Source organism: Castanea sativa, chromosome 1 (assembly GCF_040712315.1).
Source record: "Castanea sativa cultivar Marrone di Chiusa Pesio chromosome 1, ASM4071231v1".
In the NCBI taxonomy this organism is placed as follows: Eukaryota; Viridiplantae; Streptophyta; class Magnoliopsida; order Fagales; family Fagaceae; genus Castanea; species Castanea sativa.
The window spans coordinates 32,352,121-32,376,800 of NC_134013.1; the positions used below are offsets into that span (position 1 = coordinate 32,352,121).

A 24,680-nucleotide genomic window follows, 5' to 3' on the forward strand; every position below is an offset into this window, starting at 1 on the left:
ATCATATTTTACCATCTAAAAAGTCACTTTATCAATTATACAATACCATTTTTTACTACACCCAGCATCAAAACTTCTATTTTCCAATTCTACTCATTAAAATAATATATTTTCACATTAAAATATACAAAAGGTCTCTCAGTGTTCCAAAAAAGAAAAACCCAAGAAACAACCACGCCACCGGCCAGCAACCACCACCACGCCACCGGCCAGCAACCACCATCACAACCAAACTCACCACCAACAACAACAAAAAAAAAACAACTACCGATGCTCAGAAAAACAACCACCTCGGCACCACCCCGAAATCACAAAAAACAACAAAAAACAACCACAAAAAATCTAAGTCACGGCGATCAACCCATGAGACCCACGATCCACGGCGATCTCGGCTCCACCCCGATCCACCACCACGGCACCACCTCGAGACCCACGGCGGCTTAGTCACGGCAAGCATGGCACCACCCCGACCTGCCACATCTACCTCCACATCAAACCCGAGCGCCACCAACCCATGAGACCCACGATCCACGGCGATCTCGGCTCCACCCCGATCCACCACCACGGCACCACCCCGAGACCCACGGCGGCTTAGTCACGGCGAGCACGACACCACCCCGATCCACGGCCACGGCACCACCCCGATCTGCCACATCGAACCATGCTCCACCCAATTTGAGACCCACGGAGGCTTGATTCAAGGGAAAATAGAGAAAAAAAGGAAAAAAGAAAAAGAAAGGGAAGACAGGGACGAGAGAGGGAGAAGGATTGAAGGAGAGAATCAGCGAACTGAAAAAGAAGAAAGAAAAAAAGAGAGAAAAGATGAGAGTACTGGTGAGAGGGTGAGAAGATAAAGCAACAGTAGAATTAATAAAATAATAATATTTGGTTTTACAATTGAGCTACAATGTGATTCTACATTTAGAATCACACTGTAGCTCAATTGTATTTTTTTTTACAATAGTTGTATTTTACATTTTTCAATGGAGCTGATGTTTTGAGCCTAAATGGTATAATATCCTTGCATTTGCCATATGCCCTCTTCGTTGCTGATGCTCTAATACCAGTGATGTTTTGGTTGCCTTGTAAAGTTGTAATTTGACCTAATTGCAACTTCTAAATATATCTTTATTTGATAGAAAGATTCTAGTTGGGAGGGGAGAAAGGGAATCTATTTATATTTGTCTTGATATTTTACGATGATATTAAAATAGATCTCAAATAGAGAAGATCCTAATGCCCAAAATGTGAGGATAGCCCTCTGCCAGAGCGTTTAGTAATAGAAACAGCAGCTAGCATTACAGTAAAATTTCCCCTTTTTCTTTTATTCCAATATTAGAGAAGAATATTCAAATATTAGAGAAGAATATGGGGCCATTTTAAGGTTACCAAGTATTAACACACATATATCTGCCATGGCCTTGATCGAGGCTTTTGATAATTCCATAGTTGATAATTCCATAGTTGGGGGTGAGTATTAGGAGGTATTAATCAGTTGAGCTACAAAGTTTTTGGCGACCTTAATGATTGAGTTTTATGACCCAAGTTCTTGCATTTTTTAAGAACGGAAAAATTGAATGAAATTTTATGTTACATTTCAGAACTGAGTGAAATTTTAAGCAGCATTCCAGCTTCTTTAACACATGGAATCCATTGAACGGTTTCAGACAACTACAGTAACTATGAAACAAATCCTAACTGAACTACAAAAGATAGCAGTGTTCCACAAAATTAAAATTTTCTTATTTCTAGCCAACACAAATCCAATGGGTTTTGAAGTTTAAACTCATGACCTCACCCTCCACTTTTCACTTTTTACAATTTTAAACGAGAGGATATGCTATTTGAACTATAGCTCGTTGTCACAACCTAGACAAATAGAACCTAATAGAAAATTTTAAAAAACAAATGATAAACAAACGCTGATAGAAAACAAAATTGGTGTTCAAAGAGAAAAATCAGATCTCGCTGTCACTGTGATCTCAGCTGGTGCTTGGCATTAATACTCCCATTTCTTCAACTCCATACCGTCAGGTGCAGTGGCTTCCACCTTCTTTGAACCCACGTCAGTCCAGTCTGTTGATAGCACTGTCCCATTGGACTCCATCTGTAATGTTGAAATGTCACATTAGAACTCTCAACGAGTTTAAGAAGAAAAGGAAATCTCCAAGAAAGTTTGAACATTGCTTGTTTAAATAAAGGATTTAACAGGGAAAAAAAGAATAAAAAGAAAATATAGAATAAGGGTAGCTCTATGCCTCTTATCTACTGAATTCTACAATATGATTCTCAACAAAAAAAAAAAAAAGAATTCTACCATATAAATCAAAGCATGGTCAACTGAGATTTTGTTGATGCAATAAGCATATAAGGTGGTAACAGAATTATTTGCTAAAAATATCTCCCGGAGTCCCAATATGGAGAAAATAAAACAGGTCATGGACAAGTCTGGCCAGCCAAAATGGCGAGAAAGGTATACCCTAAGAGGGGATTAAGGAGTAAAGGCTTGAAAATTAATCATGTGGAGCCAAATTATGTGTGTGTATATGTATATATATATATCTGAACTCTAGGTAACGCAAGTGTACTTTATTTTGAATTGCACAATCTGTAGGAAACTTACAAAAGATTTGCTCATAGCTCTCCTCATGTCCTCGTCTGCATTTTGATATATGTCTTGGAACATCCTGTTTACACCTGCATCACCATCCAGCTTCTCTTCTTTCTCCTGAATTTCAGATCATCGAGAGGTTAATACCTTAAAGCAACGATAATATGAATGAAAAGCAGATATGCAGACAAAATTTCATGATTGTTTTAATTCTATAATTTAGGGTTCTTTTAGGGGGAGGGAAGGGAGAGTATTGAAAACAGAAATCCTCCCATATAAAACTACCTCTTGCTTCACTTGCGCTTCCAACTTATCCCAATCTCTTTTTCTTGGCATTGAAGATGGATATGCAGGCCTTTGACATTCAACTGCAAAATCATAATAAGAAACAAGTTATTAGCAACCAAGGAAATAATAAAGATCACTTCTGGTTTTTACCAGTACCAATGGTTATTTGGTGTACTGCGTCTACTTTAAAAATGATGAAGTATAATTGGAGTACAGTGACAATATTCAATGTTCATGATTGCAGCTCAAGTATGCATAATGAAGGCACATGGATTACCTGACAACACATTCACTTTTTGAGTTACTGCAATTTCCTTGCTATATTCAAGTGATGGCCAGTTGATAATTTCAGCTTTCGCAAGACGGATTTCAACTTTAGTCGACAATACTTCATATCTGCACTTATCAGGAATTATCTGTTTTCCACAAAAAAAAAAAAAAAAAATCCAAAATCAGATTACAAGTATTCATGCATCTTTTTGGTCAAACAACCAATCCTTTATGGTCTTGTTTTGAAAAAAGGACAATTAGGAGTGTTCATTTATCCATATGGTTCACTTTATACAAGAGAAAAATTAAGGGGGGAAAAGAAAGACATTGTTATGCAGAAAAATTGATGAAGAGAGGGCCTAGGCAGGGTAGGGGGGGTACAGAAAACTTTGGTGCCTATTCTTCTTGAACCCCAACTTTCACTCCCAACCTCAGCCTAAAGGGGAAATTATGAGTGAATACTTGCTCCACTTCATGCTCCTTATTACAAACCATACAATTGGAAGAAAAAGAGAAACAGAGTTTTCTTTTCTCCACTGGCAAAACAGGCACATTCAGGGCTCAAGGAGAAGAGAACAGATGCTTTACACTATGCAATTATTAAACATGGATTATACATTTGACAGTAATGCCCTCCTAATATTCAAACAGGTAGATAAAGAAGTGTAAATTCTTATATGATCCATGGATCCGTGCAAGAAGCAATGCCATAAAATCATGAAATTCATGCAATACCTTCCCAAACAATCGAGGCTGAAAATAATAAGCATCTTCATCATGGATGCCAATTGTGACACTCAGCTGCAACATAAAAAAATTTAAATTAGCTTATCAACTATTTGTAAAGATACTAGAAAAGCTATCTAATATTGAACAGAATAAATCAACAAACAGCAGCAGTTTGAATGAGGGTAAAAAAATGTATAATTTATGTTTGAAAAAAGAAAAAGAAAAAGAAAAGATATCTTTAGAAGGGAAACGTACAATCTGTTCTCCAAACTCAACAACTATGTTGTTTGCTGGTATGCCCTTCGCATAAATTGTGACAACCACTTCCTCTGGCTTCTGGTAGTATCCATGACTGTTCAATCATCAATTATCAGATGACCATAAAAATAATAAAAAACCAAGGAAGAATGAAACATATTTATCCTTGTTATAATCAACCTAAACATTTTATTGTTTCCTTTCTTGTACTAATATTGACATTAAAAATGATTAAATGGCAGAAATGGGTGAGGACAGTAGAGGCAATTGTGGTAGTTTTAGTGTTGTAACTCGGTAAGGTCCAACAGGAGGCACAAATAACCCTAGTACCCTAAATGATTTGGCTTTGTATTCCATGTAGCAACAGTTTGGTATATATATATATATATATATATATAGTGTGTGTGTGTGTGTGTGTGTGTGTGGAGTAATCTAAGGGTTTTCCTCCATTTCTGACTTGTGAGGACAGAGGCTAAGTAAGGGTTTCAGCACATTGCCGCTTTAATATTTTGATTTATGGCTACATAATCATAGTACAATGGATGAAGTGAAAGCATGCATAAGGGCTTGAAGGATAACTAGCAAGTTCAATGAAAAGTTACATAGTTACAGGGGCAACTATTTTTGTAATACAGATTCTGGGTAGTCAAGACACAACATATTATGTAAGAGAAACTGCAAGAACCTGTATTTTGGTCTGACCGATGTAATCGTGCTAATCTGCTGGGACATGCCACATCCTTTTTTAGATTCTTCAAGAGTTCCAGCAGTTGTATCAGACAATTTAGAGGCAGCAGAAGCAGGTACAGTACTTGGTTGAAAATCTGGTGACAAGCATTAGGTTCAATCATTAGTTTTCTCTAAAAAAAGATTTGAAAAAAATAATATATATACCACTATCTTAAACGCTTCTAAAAGATTTACCAGCTAAGCAATAATTGCCAAAGATCAAAGCTTAGAGCTTGATTCTAAAAACTGCAAAGCATTAAAGTCCGGACTGATTGGAGACAATTACATACCTGCCAAATGCTGATCACATTCTTTAAGCAGCTTCGTGAATCTTGAATCATTTTGTGCCAAAGATGCACCAATCTCTAGGGCTTCCTTAGCAGTAAGATATTCACCAAGCTTCATACAGGCAGTGCTGTAGATTACAAAGTAAAAAACTCAACGGATAAGTTCAGAGTTTTAATTGTTTTGAAGTATAACAATTCAATATCATTAGAACACTTGTACAATCAGATGAACATGATGTAAACAGGCAGCCCAATCATTGAAAAAGAAAAAACTTTGTGGTGCATCACAAATCAATATCTAAATCAAGGATTCAAATATTCTAGAATTCCCAAGTCATTGGGATCCCCAAACATGCAAGGAGACTGGAAAAAATATTGAGCAAACTATAAAATGTACGAAGGGAATTGAAAAACAAAGGGAATTGAAAAGCATATAATGGATTACCACCAAAAAAGAAGAAGAAGAAGCTATTTTACAATATTAAAGCTAATTGAATAACCAATCAATGTTAAACTACTTAATAACTTTATATCGGATGTGTTCTTTTCACAAATCCATTGTTGGGTTTACATTGTCTCCTTAAAGCCTCTATAGTGGCAAATGTCAAGATAATTAGAGACAACTAACTATTTCATATATAAAATTAAAATGTTTAAATTTTCAAATTTTGTACTTCAAAATATTACAAAAAACATAAGTTTATTGATTAGATAGTAAATACCATCTTATTGTCATAAAATTTGGAATGCATATTAAGAACATAGAGAATTAATAATGCAAAGATGAAAAATTTTAAAATATTAATTCAAAAAAAAAAAATAGTGTCATATTAACAAAAATTTACACACCTTGACCATATATAAATAATAAATATAAAACATAAAAAATTGGATCTTACATAAAATAAAAACGTAATGATAAAAGTTTGCTCTTACATGAGGTGCTTGTTCTATAAGGCGGGGCTCCAATTAAAACTCTATTTCCAAAAATTTTCAAGAAAATTGAAAAAAATTCATTTATTTATGATGACTTTCTGCATTGATAGAAATTCATCCTGCACAATAGGATTCCGCTATCTATATATTATTGTTCAATTAAAACACTTAGACCTGAAATTTCAATTCATGAGCGATAAAAGCACCTAAAAAACTTAAAAGTGATCGCTTTTAATTCCTATAGAGTGATGACATGTTACACATTTCAATTTTAGACTAAAAGATGGTCGTTTTGAACTTGAGAGACTAAAATTGCTATTCGTAAGTATTAAATTCAAGTCATGTATAGTATAGTATAGTATATATACGCACCCTTTACGAAGGTAAGCCTTGGCCATGGAAGGATCAATCTCAATTGCCTTACTTGCATCGGCAGCCGCTTCTGCTCAAAATTTAAACATCAACATAAAAAAAAAAAATAAAAAAAAAAATCGAAGTTTACATAAAATTATTATACACAAAACAGAACCCGAATTCAAATACTCCTCCCCATTGTACTATTGATTTTAAAACACAGTGTACCAGTGAGATTGTTGAGTTTGAGATGGGCCTGGGCCCGGTCTGCGAAGAGATTGGCGTCGTTAGGGCTCAAGTCAATGGCCTCAGAGAAGAGGTCAACGGCGAGTTTGAAGCTGTCGTCCACAAAGGCTTCTTTTGCCTTCTTTGCAATTTCAAGCGAACTTGCCATGGTTGGGCAGAGCTGAGCGTCAAATACCAATCAACAAAAAAAAAAAAAAAAAGGCTCAAAATTCGAGAGAGAAGGAGAGAGAGAGAGAGAGAGAGTGTGTGTGTGTGGGGAGGGAAATAGGAATAGCGTGGAGTATATATATATATATAAGGAGAGTCTGTACTTTCAAAGAAGTTGAGTTGTGTTCTTCTAGAGAAATTGGGTTTTACAAAGTACAGGTCGGATAAGGATTAAGGAAGAGGAACCGACATACTTTATATGTAGGTTCGGGAAATTGCATGCAGTTTGTCATTTATACATATTTACTGGTCACTAAGCACACGCTTACTGGCGTGCTCAAAATCTCCTAATTTTTTTTTTTTTTTGTAAAGATTAATTTTCATTCGTCATAATTTGATATAGCTGCATTTTTCAATCACATAAATTTTTAAGAGTGTAATGAGCACTATGGGTGTGTGTGAAATAATTAATTATTATAAAAATCTTATCATACTCTTAGAAAATTTTGTGATTAAAAAATATATCTACTCCGAATTATGATGAATGAAAATTATTCTTTACAAAAAAAGTTTAAGAGCCTTTGAGCATGTGCTAGTAATTCCTAAAATTTTCAATGGAGAGGTTATTTTTTATTTTGAATGTCAAAACTTTTTATTTAATGCTATTCGAGATATATGCGTTTGCCAATTATCCAAATAGATGGATCCGATCGTGATTAAATCTTGTATAGAAAAATTCACACACCTGAACCTATATTCACACGTGAACATTTTCCCATCCAATTAAACATGTTAAATCCTTATGTAAAACTTACCCACCTAAAAGGGTCCAATTCTACAAAAGTCCACGACTACATAATAACATTTCACATGAATTTGTGGTCTCGTTTAACCAAGTGATTGCTTTGCGTTTAGATTATTGGATCCGAGTAAAATTTGGAAGCATAAATTATCCATTAATTTAACCAAATTTCCAAACCATAAATAATTAGTGAAGATAAATAATTCCAAATCCAGAATTTGTCCCGAAGTGATTACATAGTGTAAGTGTGTAACTAAAGATAATGTCATCAAGAAATTTTGGACTCTCTACATCCTTTTGATTGAGATCTCATATTACTATGTTTGCCAAGTATTTTAAAAAACTATTTAATTAAAAGCATTCACATCAGTTTCCTCAAATAGTTAGCTAAACTAATCCAAAAGACTCTACTTTTGCTTGTTTAACTATCTATTATTTTCATACACACACATCAGCCTCAATACTTTATCAACATTGAAATTTAATATAGTGAGGATAGAGGCTCACTACATGTAGCGATGAGACTATCCTCTTTACAAACTTTAGTTAATTTAGTAAGGCTAATGCAAGCTTGTTTTGGCTGAGTTTAGATAAATTTTTGCTGAAATATTAAATTGGTGAGACTGATATGAATGCTTTAAGAATGAAAATTACATTGGTACATCGGAAGTGACAGCTTGAATAAACTGACTAAACGAATCTTCCAAGTTCCAACCAATTACAATCATCCTTAATAAAAACAGCCTACTTTGCTAACATTATCACAACACTATTAATTTGGATGGAAGAAAGCAACGAAGAAACAAAATGAACACAAATCTATAATTTGGGATTACAGAACTTCAAAGCTTGAACAGCAGGCAACATATTTGTTTCAAAGATGCCAACACCAATATCAAACTGAGCATCATAATACGCAGCCTATAATGAAGTGTCCACATTCCACAATGCTTCGAACTGCAGAGCAACTCTATGGGAGGACCTACAATGATCTTAAACCACATAGGATGCGGAGGAGTCCATTGAGTTGAATCCAACACACTTGAATCATTGTCAAATCCCCAACTAGTCTTACAAAATCCATACCAAAATAGAAGCATAAGAGAGTTAAGCAAATTATTTTTGAAATCAATGTCTACGAAGCCTTTGTTCTGGCAACTTTACCTTAAATAAGATTGGTATAATACACAAATTATATTGTAAGGCAGTCACCCTTCTAATTAAACATCTCTATATAAACTAATTGGGAATATCAAAATATATAAATGAAAGTTACAATACATCATGGTAAAATTTTTAATACAAATTTAATATATACGTAAACTTAATAGATTTGTAAAGATGGTTTCAACACCATTTATTTCATTTTGTTAAAAAAAAAAAAAAGAATTTATCACCACAGATTAATTTCAACATCTAAAATTACATCCAATTGGCACCGGTGCTAAACTACTAATAACAAAGAACACTAATTAACACCCTCCCATTGAAGAAACACTTATTAATGCCTACCTGTGATTAATGCAGCAAAGTATATCCATTCAAGTTAAAAATCATTAAGAGGATTCTTGTTCTATGACTTATAGCAATTGAAGCTTCGTCTCCTTCATAGGAGGCTCTAACCTCCTTCATTGGAGGCTTTAACTTCAGTTTTTTATTAGAATAGTTATCGGAATCTTCCTTCAGTTATTTTAGTAGTAGTTATTCGAAGCTTTTGTCAAAGATAGCATAGTTTTTTTATTTTTTTAAGAATCTGAATGTGGGTTGGGTTTGGACTTGCTATTTGAAATTTTTTGGATTTGTTTTTAATTTTCAGGGTTTTTTAGCAGAGTAGTTATTCAAAACTTTTGTTATAGATTTGAAAGTGGTTTTTTTATAGAAACATTTGAACGTTGGTTTGAATGTGATTTTTGTTTAAAAAAAAAAAAATGTGATTTTTTTTTTACATGTATAACCCTACCATTTAAGCTTTATAAATTAGTAAATTTGAGGGTATTTTAGGCATCAAAATTAAGGATTCCAAACAGGAGAAGTCCCTTAAATAGTAGTATAGACAATTTTATCTATACTACTATTTAAGGGGCTTCACCTGTTTGAATTTCACATTTTGAATGTCTAAAGTACCCTCATCATATCCACTTACAAGTTTTCAACTAACGAGGATAAATATGTAAATTAAATCTCCTACACTTTAAAAACTACAACCTCACGTACGTTTTGCAGTTTCTATCTCACTTGCTATCTCTCATTCTTCATCAGATTGAAGATATTTAGTTTAGCTTTACATCCTCCTTTCTTTTTCTTCAGATTAAAGACATTTATTGTCTCCAACAAATTTTCAGGTTCTATCTTTTGCAAGTTCTTCTTTGTTTTCTTTGAGCTCTACTTTTTTTTTTTTAATATGCATCACGTTAACTCTTTTTTTTTTTAAAATGTAATTTTGAAATGAATGGTTCCTTCATATACTCTACCACTGTACTTCTTAATGAATTGTCATTTAATGTTGTAGGTATTATGATCCAAAGACATGGTTGCCTTATGCTACAAAAGAAGCATTCAACCAATAAATTTTCAGGTTCTATTTTTTGCAAGTTCTTCTTTGTTTTCTTTTCTTTGGTTTATGAATGACTTTCTTTGAGTTCTATTTTTTTTTTTTATGTATCACATTAACTCTTTTTTTTTTTTTTAAATGTAATTTTGAAAATTTGATTAATGATCAAAATATAAATGATCAATTACTATTTCCTCACTTCATTTCTCTTTTTTTCCTTCTACATATTTTTCTTTTTCTTTTTAAGAATTTTTTTTTTACCATCATTGTATATGTTTTTGGCGTTATTTTTTATTATTTCGTTATTTATTTAAATAGTTGATGATGTGGTGATTATATTTTAAAGAGTCCATGATGGAGTTAAATTCTAAAAAATCTTTATCTTCTATTTCCTCACTTTTCTTTTTTTTTTTTTTTCCTTCTACGTATTTTTTTTTCTTTTTAGGAAATTTTTTTTCTACCTTCATTGTATATGTTTTTGGTGTTAAAGTTTTTTAGTTTTTTTTTTTTTAACCATCATTGTATATGTTTTTGGCATTAAATTTTATTTTTTTATTTAGTTATTTATTTAAATAGTTGATGATGTGGTGATTAGATTTTAAAGAGTCTATGATAGAGTTAAATTCTAATTTTGGTTTGTTGATTATTATTATTTTTTTTCAAAATACTTGGTTTAACCCTAATTCTTTTATCTCTCTCAGGTTCACGTACGCTCAAATTTTTTGGATTGCATTGAGGAGTCATTGGAATGAATATTAGATAAGTTCAGGTGAGAGATTTTACAAGAATTATTATATGTATTAAACCTCACATAAAGTGGTTGTTATCTAAGAAATTGTTGTAAAAAAATTTCTTTTGTAATAGAAACTATATTTATCATTTGTATAATTCTATGTCAAATTCAATTTAAATTTTTTTCTATAAGTATTAATTTACTACTTCATAAAAAATGTTACATACCTTTTTCTCAGTTTTAAAGATTGTTGATGTTGTTGATATATTTGAAATTTAAACTATTTTTAACTTTTGTTATGGATGTGTAGTAAGTGACTAACTTTTAGGACTAAAATTTTTTTTTTTTTGGATTATACAAAAATTGATAAATGTTATTAAATTTTTTTAAAAAGAACAACAACACCAAAAGAAACGTGTATCTCCTGCCATAAAATTTGAAATTTAAGCTTTTATTGACTTATGTTATGGATGTTTAGTAAATGGCTAAATTTTAGGATTAAAAAACAACATTTTAGGATTAGACAAAAAATTATAACTGCCATACATAAAAGTTGAAAAAAAAAAAATCAACAACACCAAAAAGGAAAAAAAAAAAACAAACAAACAAATGTGGATGTATAGTTACTAAATTTTAGGATCTTTCTAGGAGCATTTTCTTTAACAAAAAACTTATTAATTTACTTATGAACCTTATAAAAATGCAATATAAGTATTGATAATCATAGTTTGTCAATTTTAAACTCATTGGATACTTAGCTATTGTAAAAATTAGTAGAAGCATCCAAATCCCAATCCAAAAATGCAAGCCATGTATCAGGTGGTTGGGTAGTTTTTAAACGTGGGATAGAAAGTGGGATTTTTTTAAAAATAGTACATAGATAGAACATGGGATTTTTTTAAACGTGTAGTTTTTTTTTTTTCCAAAATATGGAAGAGATAAAAAAAAAAAGAAAAAAAAAAGAGGAAAACGTGAATTTGGGTTAAAAAAAAGGTGGTCGGGTAGTTTTTAAATGTGAGATAGAAAGTGGGATTTTTTTAAATAGTACATGGATAGAACATGAGATTTTTTTTAAACGTGTAGCTTTTTTTTTTATTATAAACTTTTAAATAAGGATAGGGTCACACCAATTCCCCACCTTATCCTTAAAATTTAGCCTTTTATTTCCTTTCAAAATCAGATATGTTAGTGCCTAAATATAAGGATATGGATGGAGAAGTTATAGTAGTGGTTTTATAGTAGTCTTCCCCCCCTCCCCCCCCCCAAAATATGGAAGAGATTTATTAAAAAAAAGAGGAATACGTGAATTTGAATAGAATATACTAGCCTCTGAGCACGCGTGCGGAGGCTCTTATATTTTTTGGGTAAAGGTTAATTTAGAACATTTATTATAATTTGGGATTACTACATTTTTCAATCACAAAAAAAAAAAAAAAACTAGGGGTGTGATGAGTATTATGTGTGGTTAAATTATTTTTCATCACACCCATAGGTTTTTTTTTTTTTTTGTGATTGAAAAATGTAGTAATCTCAAACTATAATAAATATTCTAAATTAACCCTTACCCAAAAAATAGAAGAGCCTCTGAGCATGCGCTCATGCGCGTGCTCAGAGTCTAGTTTTAATAAAGCGGAATTGGTTCAACCTTGGTAATCCAATTCTCTTTAATTACCTGCTAAATCGTGAACAATATCAATTATTTTTATTTTCTGTCTTTTATCTAAAAAACATTATTTTTAATTATTTTTATATACGATATACTTTAGGGTATTGAGATACACAAATTATTTAGAAAGTGAATAAAATATCATAATTTTATATCAAAAAACATTTTTCAAAAAATGAAGAAAAGTATAAAAAAAAAACCATTATAGTTTGAATTCTCTGAAATTTTGGAACTAAGGTTTCAATTTTCAAATCCCTCACTCAACTTGTTGTAACACATGAATTATATATACTAGACTCACGCGCGTGCTCAGAGGCTCTTCTATTTTTTGGGTAATGGTTAATTTAGAATATTTATTATAATTTGAGATTACTACATTTTTCAATCACAAAAAAAAACCTATGGGTGTGATGAAAAATAATTTAACCACACATAATACTCATCACACCCCTAGGTTTTTTTTTTCTTTTTTTTTTTTGTGATTGAAAAATGTAGTAATCCCAAATTATAATAAATGTTTTAAATTAACCTTTACCCAAAAAATATAAGAGCCTCCACACGCGTGCTCAGAGGCTAGTATATTCTATTCAAATTCACGTATTCCTCTTCTTCTTTTTATTATAAATCTCTTCCATATTTTGGGGGGGGGGGGGAAGACTACTATAAAACCACTACTATAACTTCTCCATCCATATCCTTATATTTAGGCACTAACATATCTGATTTTGAAAGAAAATAAAAGGCTAAATTTTAGGGATAAGGTGGGGAATTGGTGTGACCCTATCCTTATTTAAAAGTTTATAATAATAAAAAAAAAGCTACACGTTTAAAAAAAATCTCATGTTCTATCCATGTACTATTTAAAAAAATCCCACTTTCTATCCCACATTTAAAAACTACCCGACCACCTTTTTTTTAACCCAAATTCACGTTTTCCTCTTTTTTTTTTTCTTTTTAATCTCTTCCATATTTTGGAAAAAAAAAAACTACATGTTTAAAAAAATCTCATGTTCTATCCATGTACTATTTTTTTAAAAATCCCACTTTCTATCCCACGTTTAAAAACTACCCAACCACCTGATACATGGCTTGCATTTTTGGATTGGGATTTGGATGCTTCTACTAATTTTTACAATAGCTGAGTATCCAATGAGTTTAAAATTGACAAACTATGATTATCAATACTTATATTGCATTTTTGTAAGGTACATAAGTAAATTAATAAGTTTTTTGTTAAAGGAAATGCTCCTAGAAAGATCCTAAAATTTAGTAACTACACATCCACATTTGTTTGTTTGTTTTTTTTTTTTCCTTTTTGGTGTTGTTGATTTTTTTTTTCAACTTTTATGTATGGCAATTATAATTTTTTGTCTAATCCTAAAATGTAGTTTTTTAATCCTAAAATTTAGCCATTTACTAAACATCCATAACATAAGTCAATAAAAGCTTAAATTTCAAATTTTATGGCAGGAGATACACATTTCTTTTGGTGTTGTTGTTCTTTTTAAAAAAAATTTAATAACATTTATCAATTTTTGTTTAATCCAAAAAATTTGTTTTTTAGTCCTAAAAGTTAGTCACTTACTACACATCCATAACAAAAGTTAAAAACAGTTTAAATTTCAAATATATCAACAACATCAACAATCTTTAAAACTGAGAAAAAGGTACGTAACATTTTTTATGAAGTAGTAAATTAATACTTATAGAAAAAAATTTAAATTGAATTTGACATAGAATTATACAAATGATAAATATAGTTTCTATATCAAAAGAAATTTTTTTACAACAATTTCTTAGATAACAACCACTTTATGTGATGCTTAATGCATATAATAATTCTTGTAAAATCTCTCACCTGAACTTATCTAATATTCCATTCCAATGACTCCTCAATGCAATCCAAAAAATTTGAGCGTACGTGAACCTAAGAGAGATAAAAGAATTAGGGTTAAACCAAGTATTTTGAAAAAAAAAATTAATCAACAAACCAAAATTAGAATTTAACTCTATCATGGACTCTTTAAAATCTAATCACCACATCATCAACTATTTAAATAAATAACTAAATAAAAAAATAAAATTTAATGCCAAAAACATATACAATGATGGTTAAAAAAAAAAACTAAAAAACTTTAACACCAAAAACATATACAATGAAGGTAGAAAAAAAATTTCCTAAAAAGAAAAGAAAATACGGAGAAGGAAAAAAAAAAGAAAAAAGAAGTGAGGAAATAGAAGATAAAGATTTTTTAGAATTTAACTCCATCATGGACTCTTTAAAATCTAATCACCACATCATCAACTATTTAAATAAATAACTAAATAATAAAAAATAACGCCAAAAACATATACAATGATGGTAAAAAAAAAAATTTTAAAAAGAAAAAGAAAAATATGTAGAAGGAAAAAAAGAAAAAAGAAGTGAGGAAATAGTAATTGATCATTTATATTTTGATCATTAATCAAATTTTCAAAATTACATTTAAAAAATAAAAAAGTTAACGTGATACATAAAAAAAAAAAAATAGAACTCAAAGAAAGTCATTCATAAACCAAAGAAAAGAAAACAAAGAGGAATTTGCAAAAAATAGAACCTGAAAATTTGTTGGTTAAATGCTTCTTTTGTAGCATAAGGCAGCCCTGTCTTTGGATCAGAATACCTACAACATTAAATGACAATTCATTAAGAAGTACAGTGATAGAGTATATGAAGGAACCATTCATTTCAAAATTACATTTAGAACAAAAAAAGAGTTAACGTGATGCATATTAAAAAAAAAAAAGAGTAGAGCTCAAATAAAACAAAGAAGAACTTGCAAAAGATAGAACCTGAAAATTTGTTGGAGACAATAAATGTCTTTAATCTGAAGAAAAAGAAAGGAGGATGTAAAGCTAAACTAAATATCTTCAATCTGAAGAAGAATGAGAGATAGCAAGTGAGATAGAAACTGCAAAACGTACGTGAGGTTGTAGTTTTTAAAGTGTAGGAGATTTAATTTACATATTTATCCTCGTTAGTTGAAAACTTGTAAGTGGATATGATGAGGGTACTTTAGACATCTAAAATATGAAATCCAAACAGGTGAAATCCCTTAAATAGTAGTATAGATAGATAAATAAAGAAAAATGTAATACTTAATCTTTATGTGGTATTGTTTTATGTACTGTTAAAACAAATGATGAATTGGTCATACGATGACGTACACGTCCTATAATTAAAAATGCATTTTTTACATAAAGCAATATCACATGAAGATATAAGTTACACCTATAAGTTTAATGAGTTGTCATTTTCCTCCATCAAGTTTCATTTTTTGGTTTTTTATTTAGTTATTTAAAATACTAAATATTTTTAATTTTATCACACACACAATAAAATGAGAGAATGTTTTAAAGAAATTGACAATAGTATATATTCAAAATGGCCTAAGTTCATAGGCTCTTAAGTTCAAAGGCTCTTATGACCTGTTTGGAAGTTTAGAGAGGGAGGAGAGTAGAGGAAAGGAGAGTAGTGAGGAGGAGAGTAGAGTGAAATGATTACCCTCCACCTTGTTTGGATGTTTTTAAAATTAGTAAGGGGGAAGAGAGTAATTAGCCCTTCCCCTTGTTTGGATATTTTTAAAATTGGGATGGAGAGGAGAGGAAATGATTAAATAGACAAATTTACCCATATTTGAAAAAATTGCAACATGGGTCTATGATTAATTGGTTTGTAATTTTGTTAATTTAAAAAGGGTAAATTGGAGAATTTATTTAGTCAATAATTTATCTACTCTACTTTCCGTCCAAATCTCTCCAATTTGGAAAAATTAAAAATAAGAAGTTAGAGGTAGTTAAAATCCCCTCAAACCCCTCCAAATCTCTCCTCCTCCTTCTTTAAAAAACTTCCAAACAAGGGATTTAAATTACTCTCCCTCCCTCTACTCTATTCTCCCTCCTTTTTTAAACATCCAAATAGGCCATTAAAGAGCCTGTACTGTGAATGCACAGGCTCTTAAGTTCATAATTGTTACCAATGCAGCAACACTAAACCGTCATCATGTTAAAAGTTGCAATTATCACTTTAAAACGGCATGGTCTTAGTTTTGTTCCTAATTGTTTATACTAAAATATTTACCTACTTGTTTAACAAAATAGAAAAATACAAATTTTTAACTACATAAATTTATTATTTCTTATACTCTCTCTCCTGTATATGAACAACTACACCATCCACTCCGGCAATACTCCACTCCATTTTATCTTATCTTTCTTCGTTAATTTATTTCCAATGTCATTTTTTAGATGGTTAGAAATACTAATTACTACATGTACTACCCCAACAGCTCAAATATGTGCTCTCTTCTCCTTGAAGTTTAAACTCCCAAGTACTTTGTGCAACAAGTTATTTATGCGTGATATATTTCCACAATTTAATATAAGATTTACCAACAAAAAAGAAAAAAAAGGTTGACTTTTTATCTTTTTATAAATACTTTATTTTTTTAATTTTGATGATATTAATGAATATTTTTAATTTAAATTTGATTTTTTGATATACCGCTAATTCATCAATAAAAGTAAATTGTTGATGATCTTTATGTTAAATGATATTTATTGATAATTTAACCGAAGAATTCCAAGATTTTAATTCCACTTTTTTTTTTTTTGAGAAACACACACACACACACACACACACACACACACACACACACATATATATATATATATATATATATATAAGGGAAGGTGGATAAGATAAGAGAATAACTCACACGCCAACACCAAAACTGCATGCAGCAGTTAATATCGCGGAACAAGTGATAAACCCCTTCTTAATATCACACCTTACCGATGTGGGATGACTCAACAACACTGAGTATCTATTTTTTTTTTTTGGGAAACACACACACGCGCGCGCACATATATATAGGGGAAGGGGGATGAGAAGGGGTTTATCACTTGCTCCGCAACACTAATTATCGCATGCAGTTTTGGTGTTGGTATGTGAGTGTATTCCCTTATCTTATCCCCCTTCCCCTATATATGTGTGTGTGTGTGTGTGTGTGTGTGTTTCTCAAAAAAAAAAAAAAGATACTTAGTGTTGTTGAGTCATCCCACATCGGTAAGGTGTGATATTGAGAAAGAGTTTATCACTTGCTCCGCGACACTAACTGCCACATGCAGTTTTAGTATTGGCGTGTAAGTGTATTCCCTTATCTCATCCCCCTTCCCCTATATATATATATGTGTGTGTGTGTGTGTGTGTTTCTTAAAAAAAAATTCCACTTTCTTTTAACTTAAAGCGTAAAAAAAAAAAAAAAAAAATCAAATTAGCCCTTTTGAAATAAAATTTTAGCTATATACTTAAAGAAAGTGAGTATTTTCAAAAACATGATTTGGATTAAAACAATCATGCTCTTAAATAATTTTTAAGTGAATATATGTGTGTGTTGTAACAAAGATGGAATCACACACAAAATACAATGAATTGAAACCCTTCAAAAGAATTGGCCAAAAATTCTATTTCATCTTTTCTTTTTCTTTGGGAAACAGATTTTCTCTTCTTTCTTTTTCTTACTCTAGTTTTGACAACTTTTTCTCTGATTGCAATGGAAGAATTACCACAAAACTGGACATAACTCTTGCTCTCTGATAGGGAGGGTCTATGTTGCTGTTTAGAGAGTAAGCTTAGCTCTTAAGAGCATATCATAGCAGCAAAATTCCTCTCGAAACGAGCCCTTAATATTGATGCAATTACATAAACTTTCACTCCATTGTGGCGTTCGAAAAGCGGATTCAAGGTCAGAAATCTTGGAGATCATGTAATTCTTTTCATCTTCGAAAATGCTAATGAAGTGGACAAGGTTCTTAGTGTAGAGCCCTGGAATTTTGACAAACACTCAGTGGTCATACAAAAATACGACAAAAGTATTGCTATGGAAGAACTAAAGTTTGAAAGGATTCTATTCTGGGTGCAAGTTCATGGGATTTTGTACAAATATTTGAATATCAAGGCTTTCGAGAAAATTTGCGAAGTTGTAGGACAAGTCATACACTCAACTGACCCAGCTGAAACTGAGGGTGGTAATTTTATGAGAATTCAGGTGGAGTTGGATGTATCTTTACCTTTGTGCTGTGACCAAGTCGTATCTTTGAAGAATGGAAAAAAACTTGGATAACGTTTAAATACGAGCGCCTACCAAACATATGTTATTGGTGTGGCAGATTGGATCACACTTATCAGGATTGTGATATCTGGTTGGAAAGTGAAGGAAGTCTAACAGAAAATCAAAAGAAATTTTGTCCAACTCTCTGTGCTCCATCTTTCTTTCCCTTGTGGCGAAGTGTCGTTGTCGTCCTAGGTTTTTACACACCTAAGCGCAAGCCATCAGTGCCATTTGCTTCCCAGGGAGGCGAAACCAGGTCCGAACATGAGGGCATGAACCACGATGAGCCACCACCAACGGAGGAGACTACGGTGGTGCACACCTTGGCAGCGACAAGCAACTCATTAAAGTCCCAATTAAGGGAGGAGACCGAAATCATTAATGATCCAATTAATTCGAGAAACGAATCTAGTCGTATTCAAGTCCATGTTTCTACCAATATCCCACACAATCCAGAATCAATTATTTCAGTAGATAATGAGATAGTCATAACCGAGATATCTGGCGCTAGCTGTGCAGATTCTTCAACGGATAAAAGTAGTTTTATTCCCATTAAAATCTCGGATCATTCAATTATTTTCAATCACATTCAAGTGGCAGCTCAACTGAAACCTAGTCACCAAAATAACTTAAATGGATCCGAGTCATGTGAGAAGCATGAGACAACTAAGGCATAGATAAAACCTAGAATGTGGACAAGGTTGGACAGAGCAAACACAAATTAGAACTTTGGTTAGCCAGAAGTTGCAGGTGCAGGCAAACAAAAATTTTTGGCAGTGGATGACCATTTAGAATTACCTTGCAGTAAAAAACAAGTTTTAGAGGATGGTGCAGTTTTCTCTTTCCAAGTGGTGGAGGCTGATGATCAACCCCACCAACAATCATGAATCTCTTAGTGTGGAATTGTCGTGAGCTTGGGAACTTACTTGGAAATATTATTCGGGCAAAAGATCCCTCTGTTGTGTTTTTAACCAAAACATGGGCAGACGAAGCTAGGCTAAACCAAGTTCTTCACAGCATAAATTTTGATCATAAGTGGGAGGTTTCTAGTTAGGGATGGCAATTTAGATCCGGCCCGCGGATACCCGGCCCGGCCCGACCCTAATGGGCCGGATTTTACCCGGCCCGATAAAGAATAGGGTCGGGTATGGGTTTAAAAAAAAAACCCGAAGCGGGTTCGGGTCGGGTCCGGGTTTTATAAAAAAATCCGAAACCCGACCCGAAACCCGCCCGGATAAAAACCCGGTTATGGAGGATAAGACATTTTGTAAGAATTTCTTAGTCTTTTTCATTTGTTGGTTGGAGGATAAGACATTTTGTAATTTCTTAGACTTGTGGGATTTATTTTGTAGCTTTTTAAGTGATTTGTTGATTTAAAATCTTAGTTGTGATTTATTAATGTATAATTAATAGGTGATTTATCGATTTATGATTAACTTATAATTTGGTTTGATTTGGTTACCCTATAATGTGGCCTAAATGCCAAATTTTGGCATTTGGGCCATGTTAAATGGCTTGAATTTAGGAAAAAAATTTAATGGGCTTCAAATTTTTTTTTTTGTTGTTGTTGGGATGGATTTGGGCTCAAGAAGATAAACGGGGCCCGCGGAGCCCGTGGGGCCCGGCGGGGCGGGTATGGGCTCCGAGAAAAAAACCCGATTAATAATCGGGCCGGGTCCAGGTTTCGGGTCTTGGCTTGCGGGTCGGGTCCGGGTATACAAAAACCCGGTCCGAACCCGACCCGTTGCCATTCCTATTTCTAGTGGGAGGAGAGAAGGCGGACTAGTGCTTTTCTGGAAATGAGATGCAAATGTAACAATTGAGGATGTCATAAGTACTTTATTGATGCCACTTTCGATAAAAATTTGGAAACGGAATGGAGGTTCACTGGATTGGGGGGAGTTTTGAGAGCCCATAATCTATCCCATGTCTTTGTGCCGGGGATTTTAATAAAATCAGTAAGCAAGATGAAAAATTAGGGGGAGTTTTGAGGGGCCATAATTAGATCCAAGGCTTCAGAGATGTTATTGATGAATGCGGTTTCATTGATTTGGGATTTGAAGGTTCCAAATTCACTTGGAGCAAACACTTTACTGATGATCACTCCATATGGGAACGATTAGATAGTGCTTTGGCAAATAATGTTCCTTCTAAAATTCCCAGGTTCAAGGGTAACTCACCTCAGATGTGTTTCGTCAGACCATGTGCCAATTTTCATCAACTCATCGGGTTTGGAGGCTCCACCAAGGAAAAATGTGTTTCGTTTTAAGGAGACGTGGCTGTCTGATTCACGGTGTGGTGAAACAGTGGAGGCGGTATGAATGCATGAAGAGGATGGTGACATTTTGAAAAAAAATAAAACAATGCAGTAAAGATTTGGAATGGTGGGAGAAGAATTTTTTTGGGAATGTAAGGCGGGAGTTGGACGAAAAAAATTGTTAGCTACAATTGAGGCCAAAGCAATGAAGAGGGGAGACAATTCTTGGCTTAGAGAATTAAAAGCTGAAATTCATGTACTAATGGATAGAGAAACTCGATTGTGAAGCCAAAGATCAAGATTTCAATGGTTGAAAAATGGTGACAGCAACTCAAAGTTTTTGCACAATAAAGCAACTTAGCGATTTTGGAAAAATACCATATTTGGAGTTAGAGATAGAAGCAGAAATTGTCAAGATCAACCAAAATTGATTGGAAACATCATAGTTGATTTTTTTGGGGATTTATTCACCATATGCATTTCGGCCATGGAAGATGATTCGCTCTTTTATGTTCCACAACTAGTTTCAAATGAGATTAATGATCAGATAATAGGTGAATTCATGGAATGAGAAATTCAAGAAGCACTCAAATAAATATCATCTCTAAAAGCCCCAGGCCCTGATGGGATGCCACCTTTATTTTATTAACAATTTTGGGGGTTGATGAACCAAGAGGTAACATCTACTATACTTTCTTGGCTGAATTTAAGTAAATTGCTTCACCCAATGTACATGCAAGTTAGATTTGAGCTTATTTATGAGAGTGAAATAAGTTATCTAACAGTACATTTACATGAGAAAACTCGATAAGATGCAAGCTTTAATATGACACTCAAGAATATAAAGAAAGTGATAGTAGGACATGAAAAAGACGCACATTTAGAGGAGAAGAAGAAGCTGATTATCAAAACAACATAGTACGTGAAAAACCCTAGAGAAGGGATAAAAAACCATGATTTGAGCAAGAATACAACATTCTTGCTCGGCTTAGCTTGTATTATGTATCAGAAAGAGGTTAGTTTACAATGAAGTTGCCATTTTCTTCCTACCAACTCTTCACTTTCATCTCAAAAATATCTAGTTGGGTTCTTGCCCTAGAAGTTTAGCTTCATGTTCCTTTTATACTCTAAGGAACATGGCTAAGTACAAGCACATGTGTCAAGTTGTCATACTCTCTCTTCAAAGATCTTTTTACAGCTGTGAAGTTATCTGCTGACTAAGGAATAAGGATTGTGTCAACGTGACACTGGGACTCGTAGGTAGGTAACCTTGCCCTTATTTGGGAGACAAGTCTTGATCATCAAGAGGGACATTAGGAATATAGTGATTGGTACATGTGTTTCCAAGGTGACTCACTATGCATTCAACCAATAAGGGATGTCTTCATAGCTTTCAACTCTAAAAAGTCACTATATCTCCTTTTTGGTAACACTTGAGTACCGTGTCAAGTGTAAATCTCACTTCCTTTCTAAGGCAATCATGCCTTTGGCCCTTACCAAGACAAAGTTTCTTAGCCATCAACTGCTCTCTCTTATCTCACAGCTACTCCACGTGTAGAGTCCAGATTCAACCACACATGCATTCTCCCATGCCTTAGTAGTGTTATGTACACCCAATAAATCATACCTTCATCACTTTAATCCCAAAAGTGAAAAGTTCTGACTTGATTTCTAAATATCGCCCCATAAGCCTATGTAACATGTTGTATAAGATTTTTTCATAAGTTTTAGCAAATAGATTAAAAAATTTATTGCCAAAACTTATAACTGAGCATCAATCTGCTTTTGCAAAAAATAGGCTTATATCAAATAATGTTTTAGTTGCTTTCGAGACTTTGCATTGTATGAAAAATCACAACTCAGGAAAAATAGGTTTTATGGCAGTAAAGATGGATATGAGCAAAACATATGACAGGGTGGAGTTGATTTATTTATGGAATTTGATGGAGAAAATGGGTTTTTGCTCAAGGTGGATTGGGTTAATTATGGAGTGCGTATGCACTGTTTTGTACTCAATTCTGGTGAATGGTGAACCAAAGGGTCTAATTAATCCAACAAGTGGCATAAGGCAAGGGGACCCCCTTTCCTCCGTCCTCTTCCTTTTATGCACAGAAGGCTTACACGGCCTAATCATAAAAGCTGCAAGAGCAAAGGAAATCAACGACTTCTCTTTTTGTAAGAAAGACCCTAAACTAACTCATTTATTTTTTGCAAATGATAGCTTACTTTTTTGCAAGGCCAACCCCCAAGAATGTGGAAATGTGCTCAAAATATTGTTTGATTATGAAGCTATATCGGGCTAAAAAGTCAATAGAGAAAAGACATCTCTTTTCTTTAGCAAGTCCACTAATGATGATACTAGGCAGGAGATAAAGAGAGTGTTGGGGGTACAAGAAATAAAATTTTATGGGAAGTATTTGGGGTTGTCTTCGTTGGTGGGTAGAGGAAAAAAGGCAAGCTTTAGCTATATAAAGGAGAGGGTATGGAGAAAATTACAAGAGTGGGAAGGAAAATTATTGTCTCAAGTAGGAAGATAAGTGCTAATCAAAGTAGTCGTCTAAGCTATTTTGACATATGCCATGGGATGCTTCAAACTCCCTTTAGGTCTATTTCATGATATTGAAGCAATGATTAAAAAATTCTTTTGGGGTAGAGGGGTGATAAAAGAAAAATTCATTGAATTAAATAGTTGGAGTTAGACAAAATCGAAGCTAGCTCGAGGAATGGCTTTAAGGACCTTGCCTTGTTAAATGACTCTTTTCTTGCCAAACAAGCTCGGCGACTTATACATAACAAAGATACTCTCTTTTACAGGATATTCAAGGCAAGATTTTTCCCACAATGTTCATTCATGGAAGCAAAGGAGTCGGCATCCGGGTTATATGCTTGGAAAAGGATTCTGAAAGGTAGGGAGGTAATAAAAATGGGTTCCAGATTTTGAGTTGGCAATGGGAAGAATATTAAAATCTGGTAGCATCACTGACTTCCCATTAAACACCCAACCTTAGTCACTTCCCCAATCATTGAGTCCATGGAGGATGCCACGGTTGATTGTCTAATTGATAAGAATACAGGATAATGGAATATTGAAATGTTGGATGGAATTCTTATACCTTCTGAAGCTGAACTTGCAAAGAAAATCCCACTAGCCCAAAGCCAAAATGATGACTATGTCTTGGCCTTTCTTGGCTAATGGGCAGTACAATTGTAAATCAGGATACAAGTTTCTAAAGGATTTGGAGGTGGGGTCTGATGAGGATGCACAACTGGATTTAGAGAAAAAAATTCTAGAAAAGCATTTGGGTTTTGGAAGTTCCAAACAAATATAAAAATTTGGTATGACGAGTAAGCAGAAACTCCCTTCCAACAAAACTCAGCCTTACCCGAAGAACCATTATTGAGACTGATGCTCTTCAACCATTGAATACTCATTGTATGCTCTTTGGGGTTGTTCGGGTCTGGATGAGGTTTGGGATAGAGATAGGTGGAGCTTTTGGTCAAGGGAAGTATTTGCAGACTTCAAGGAATTATGCAGGTGGATAATGGAGAGTGGGAAGTCATCGAAGCTATTTGCTGTCCAAGTGTGGTCTACATGGACCCAACGAAACCAGACCTGATTGCATCAGCCTTGTGCCTCACAAAGGATTTGAAACAAGCTGCAAAG

The 24,680-nt window shown here is 33.2% G+C and overlaps 1 protein-coding gene across 1 annotated transcript; it reads right to left on the reverse strand.

The window, feature by feature from the left end:
- Positions 1-1,719: 1,719 nt before the first annotated feature.
- LOC142641688 (protein SGT1 homolog A-like) lies at positions 1,720-7,078 on the reverse strand. Its single transcript, XM_075816166.1, has 10 exons — positions 6,691-7,078; positions 6,481-6,550; positions 5,176-5,300; positions 4,842-4,980; positions 4,154-4,250; positions 3,905-3,970; positions 3,177-3,315; positions 2,897-2,979; positions 2,624-2,728; positions 1,720-2,107 (listed from the first exon to the last, which is right to left on the reverse strand). Exons 1-10 carry the CDS (start codon positions 6,854-6,856, stop codon positions 2,000-2,002), a joined length of 1,098 nt encoding a protein of 365 aa, XP_075672281.1. The 5' UTR covers positions 6,857-7,078; the 3' UTR covers positions 1,720-1,999.
- Positions 7,079-24,680: the final 17,602 nt, after the last annotated feature.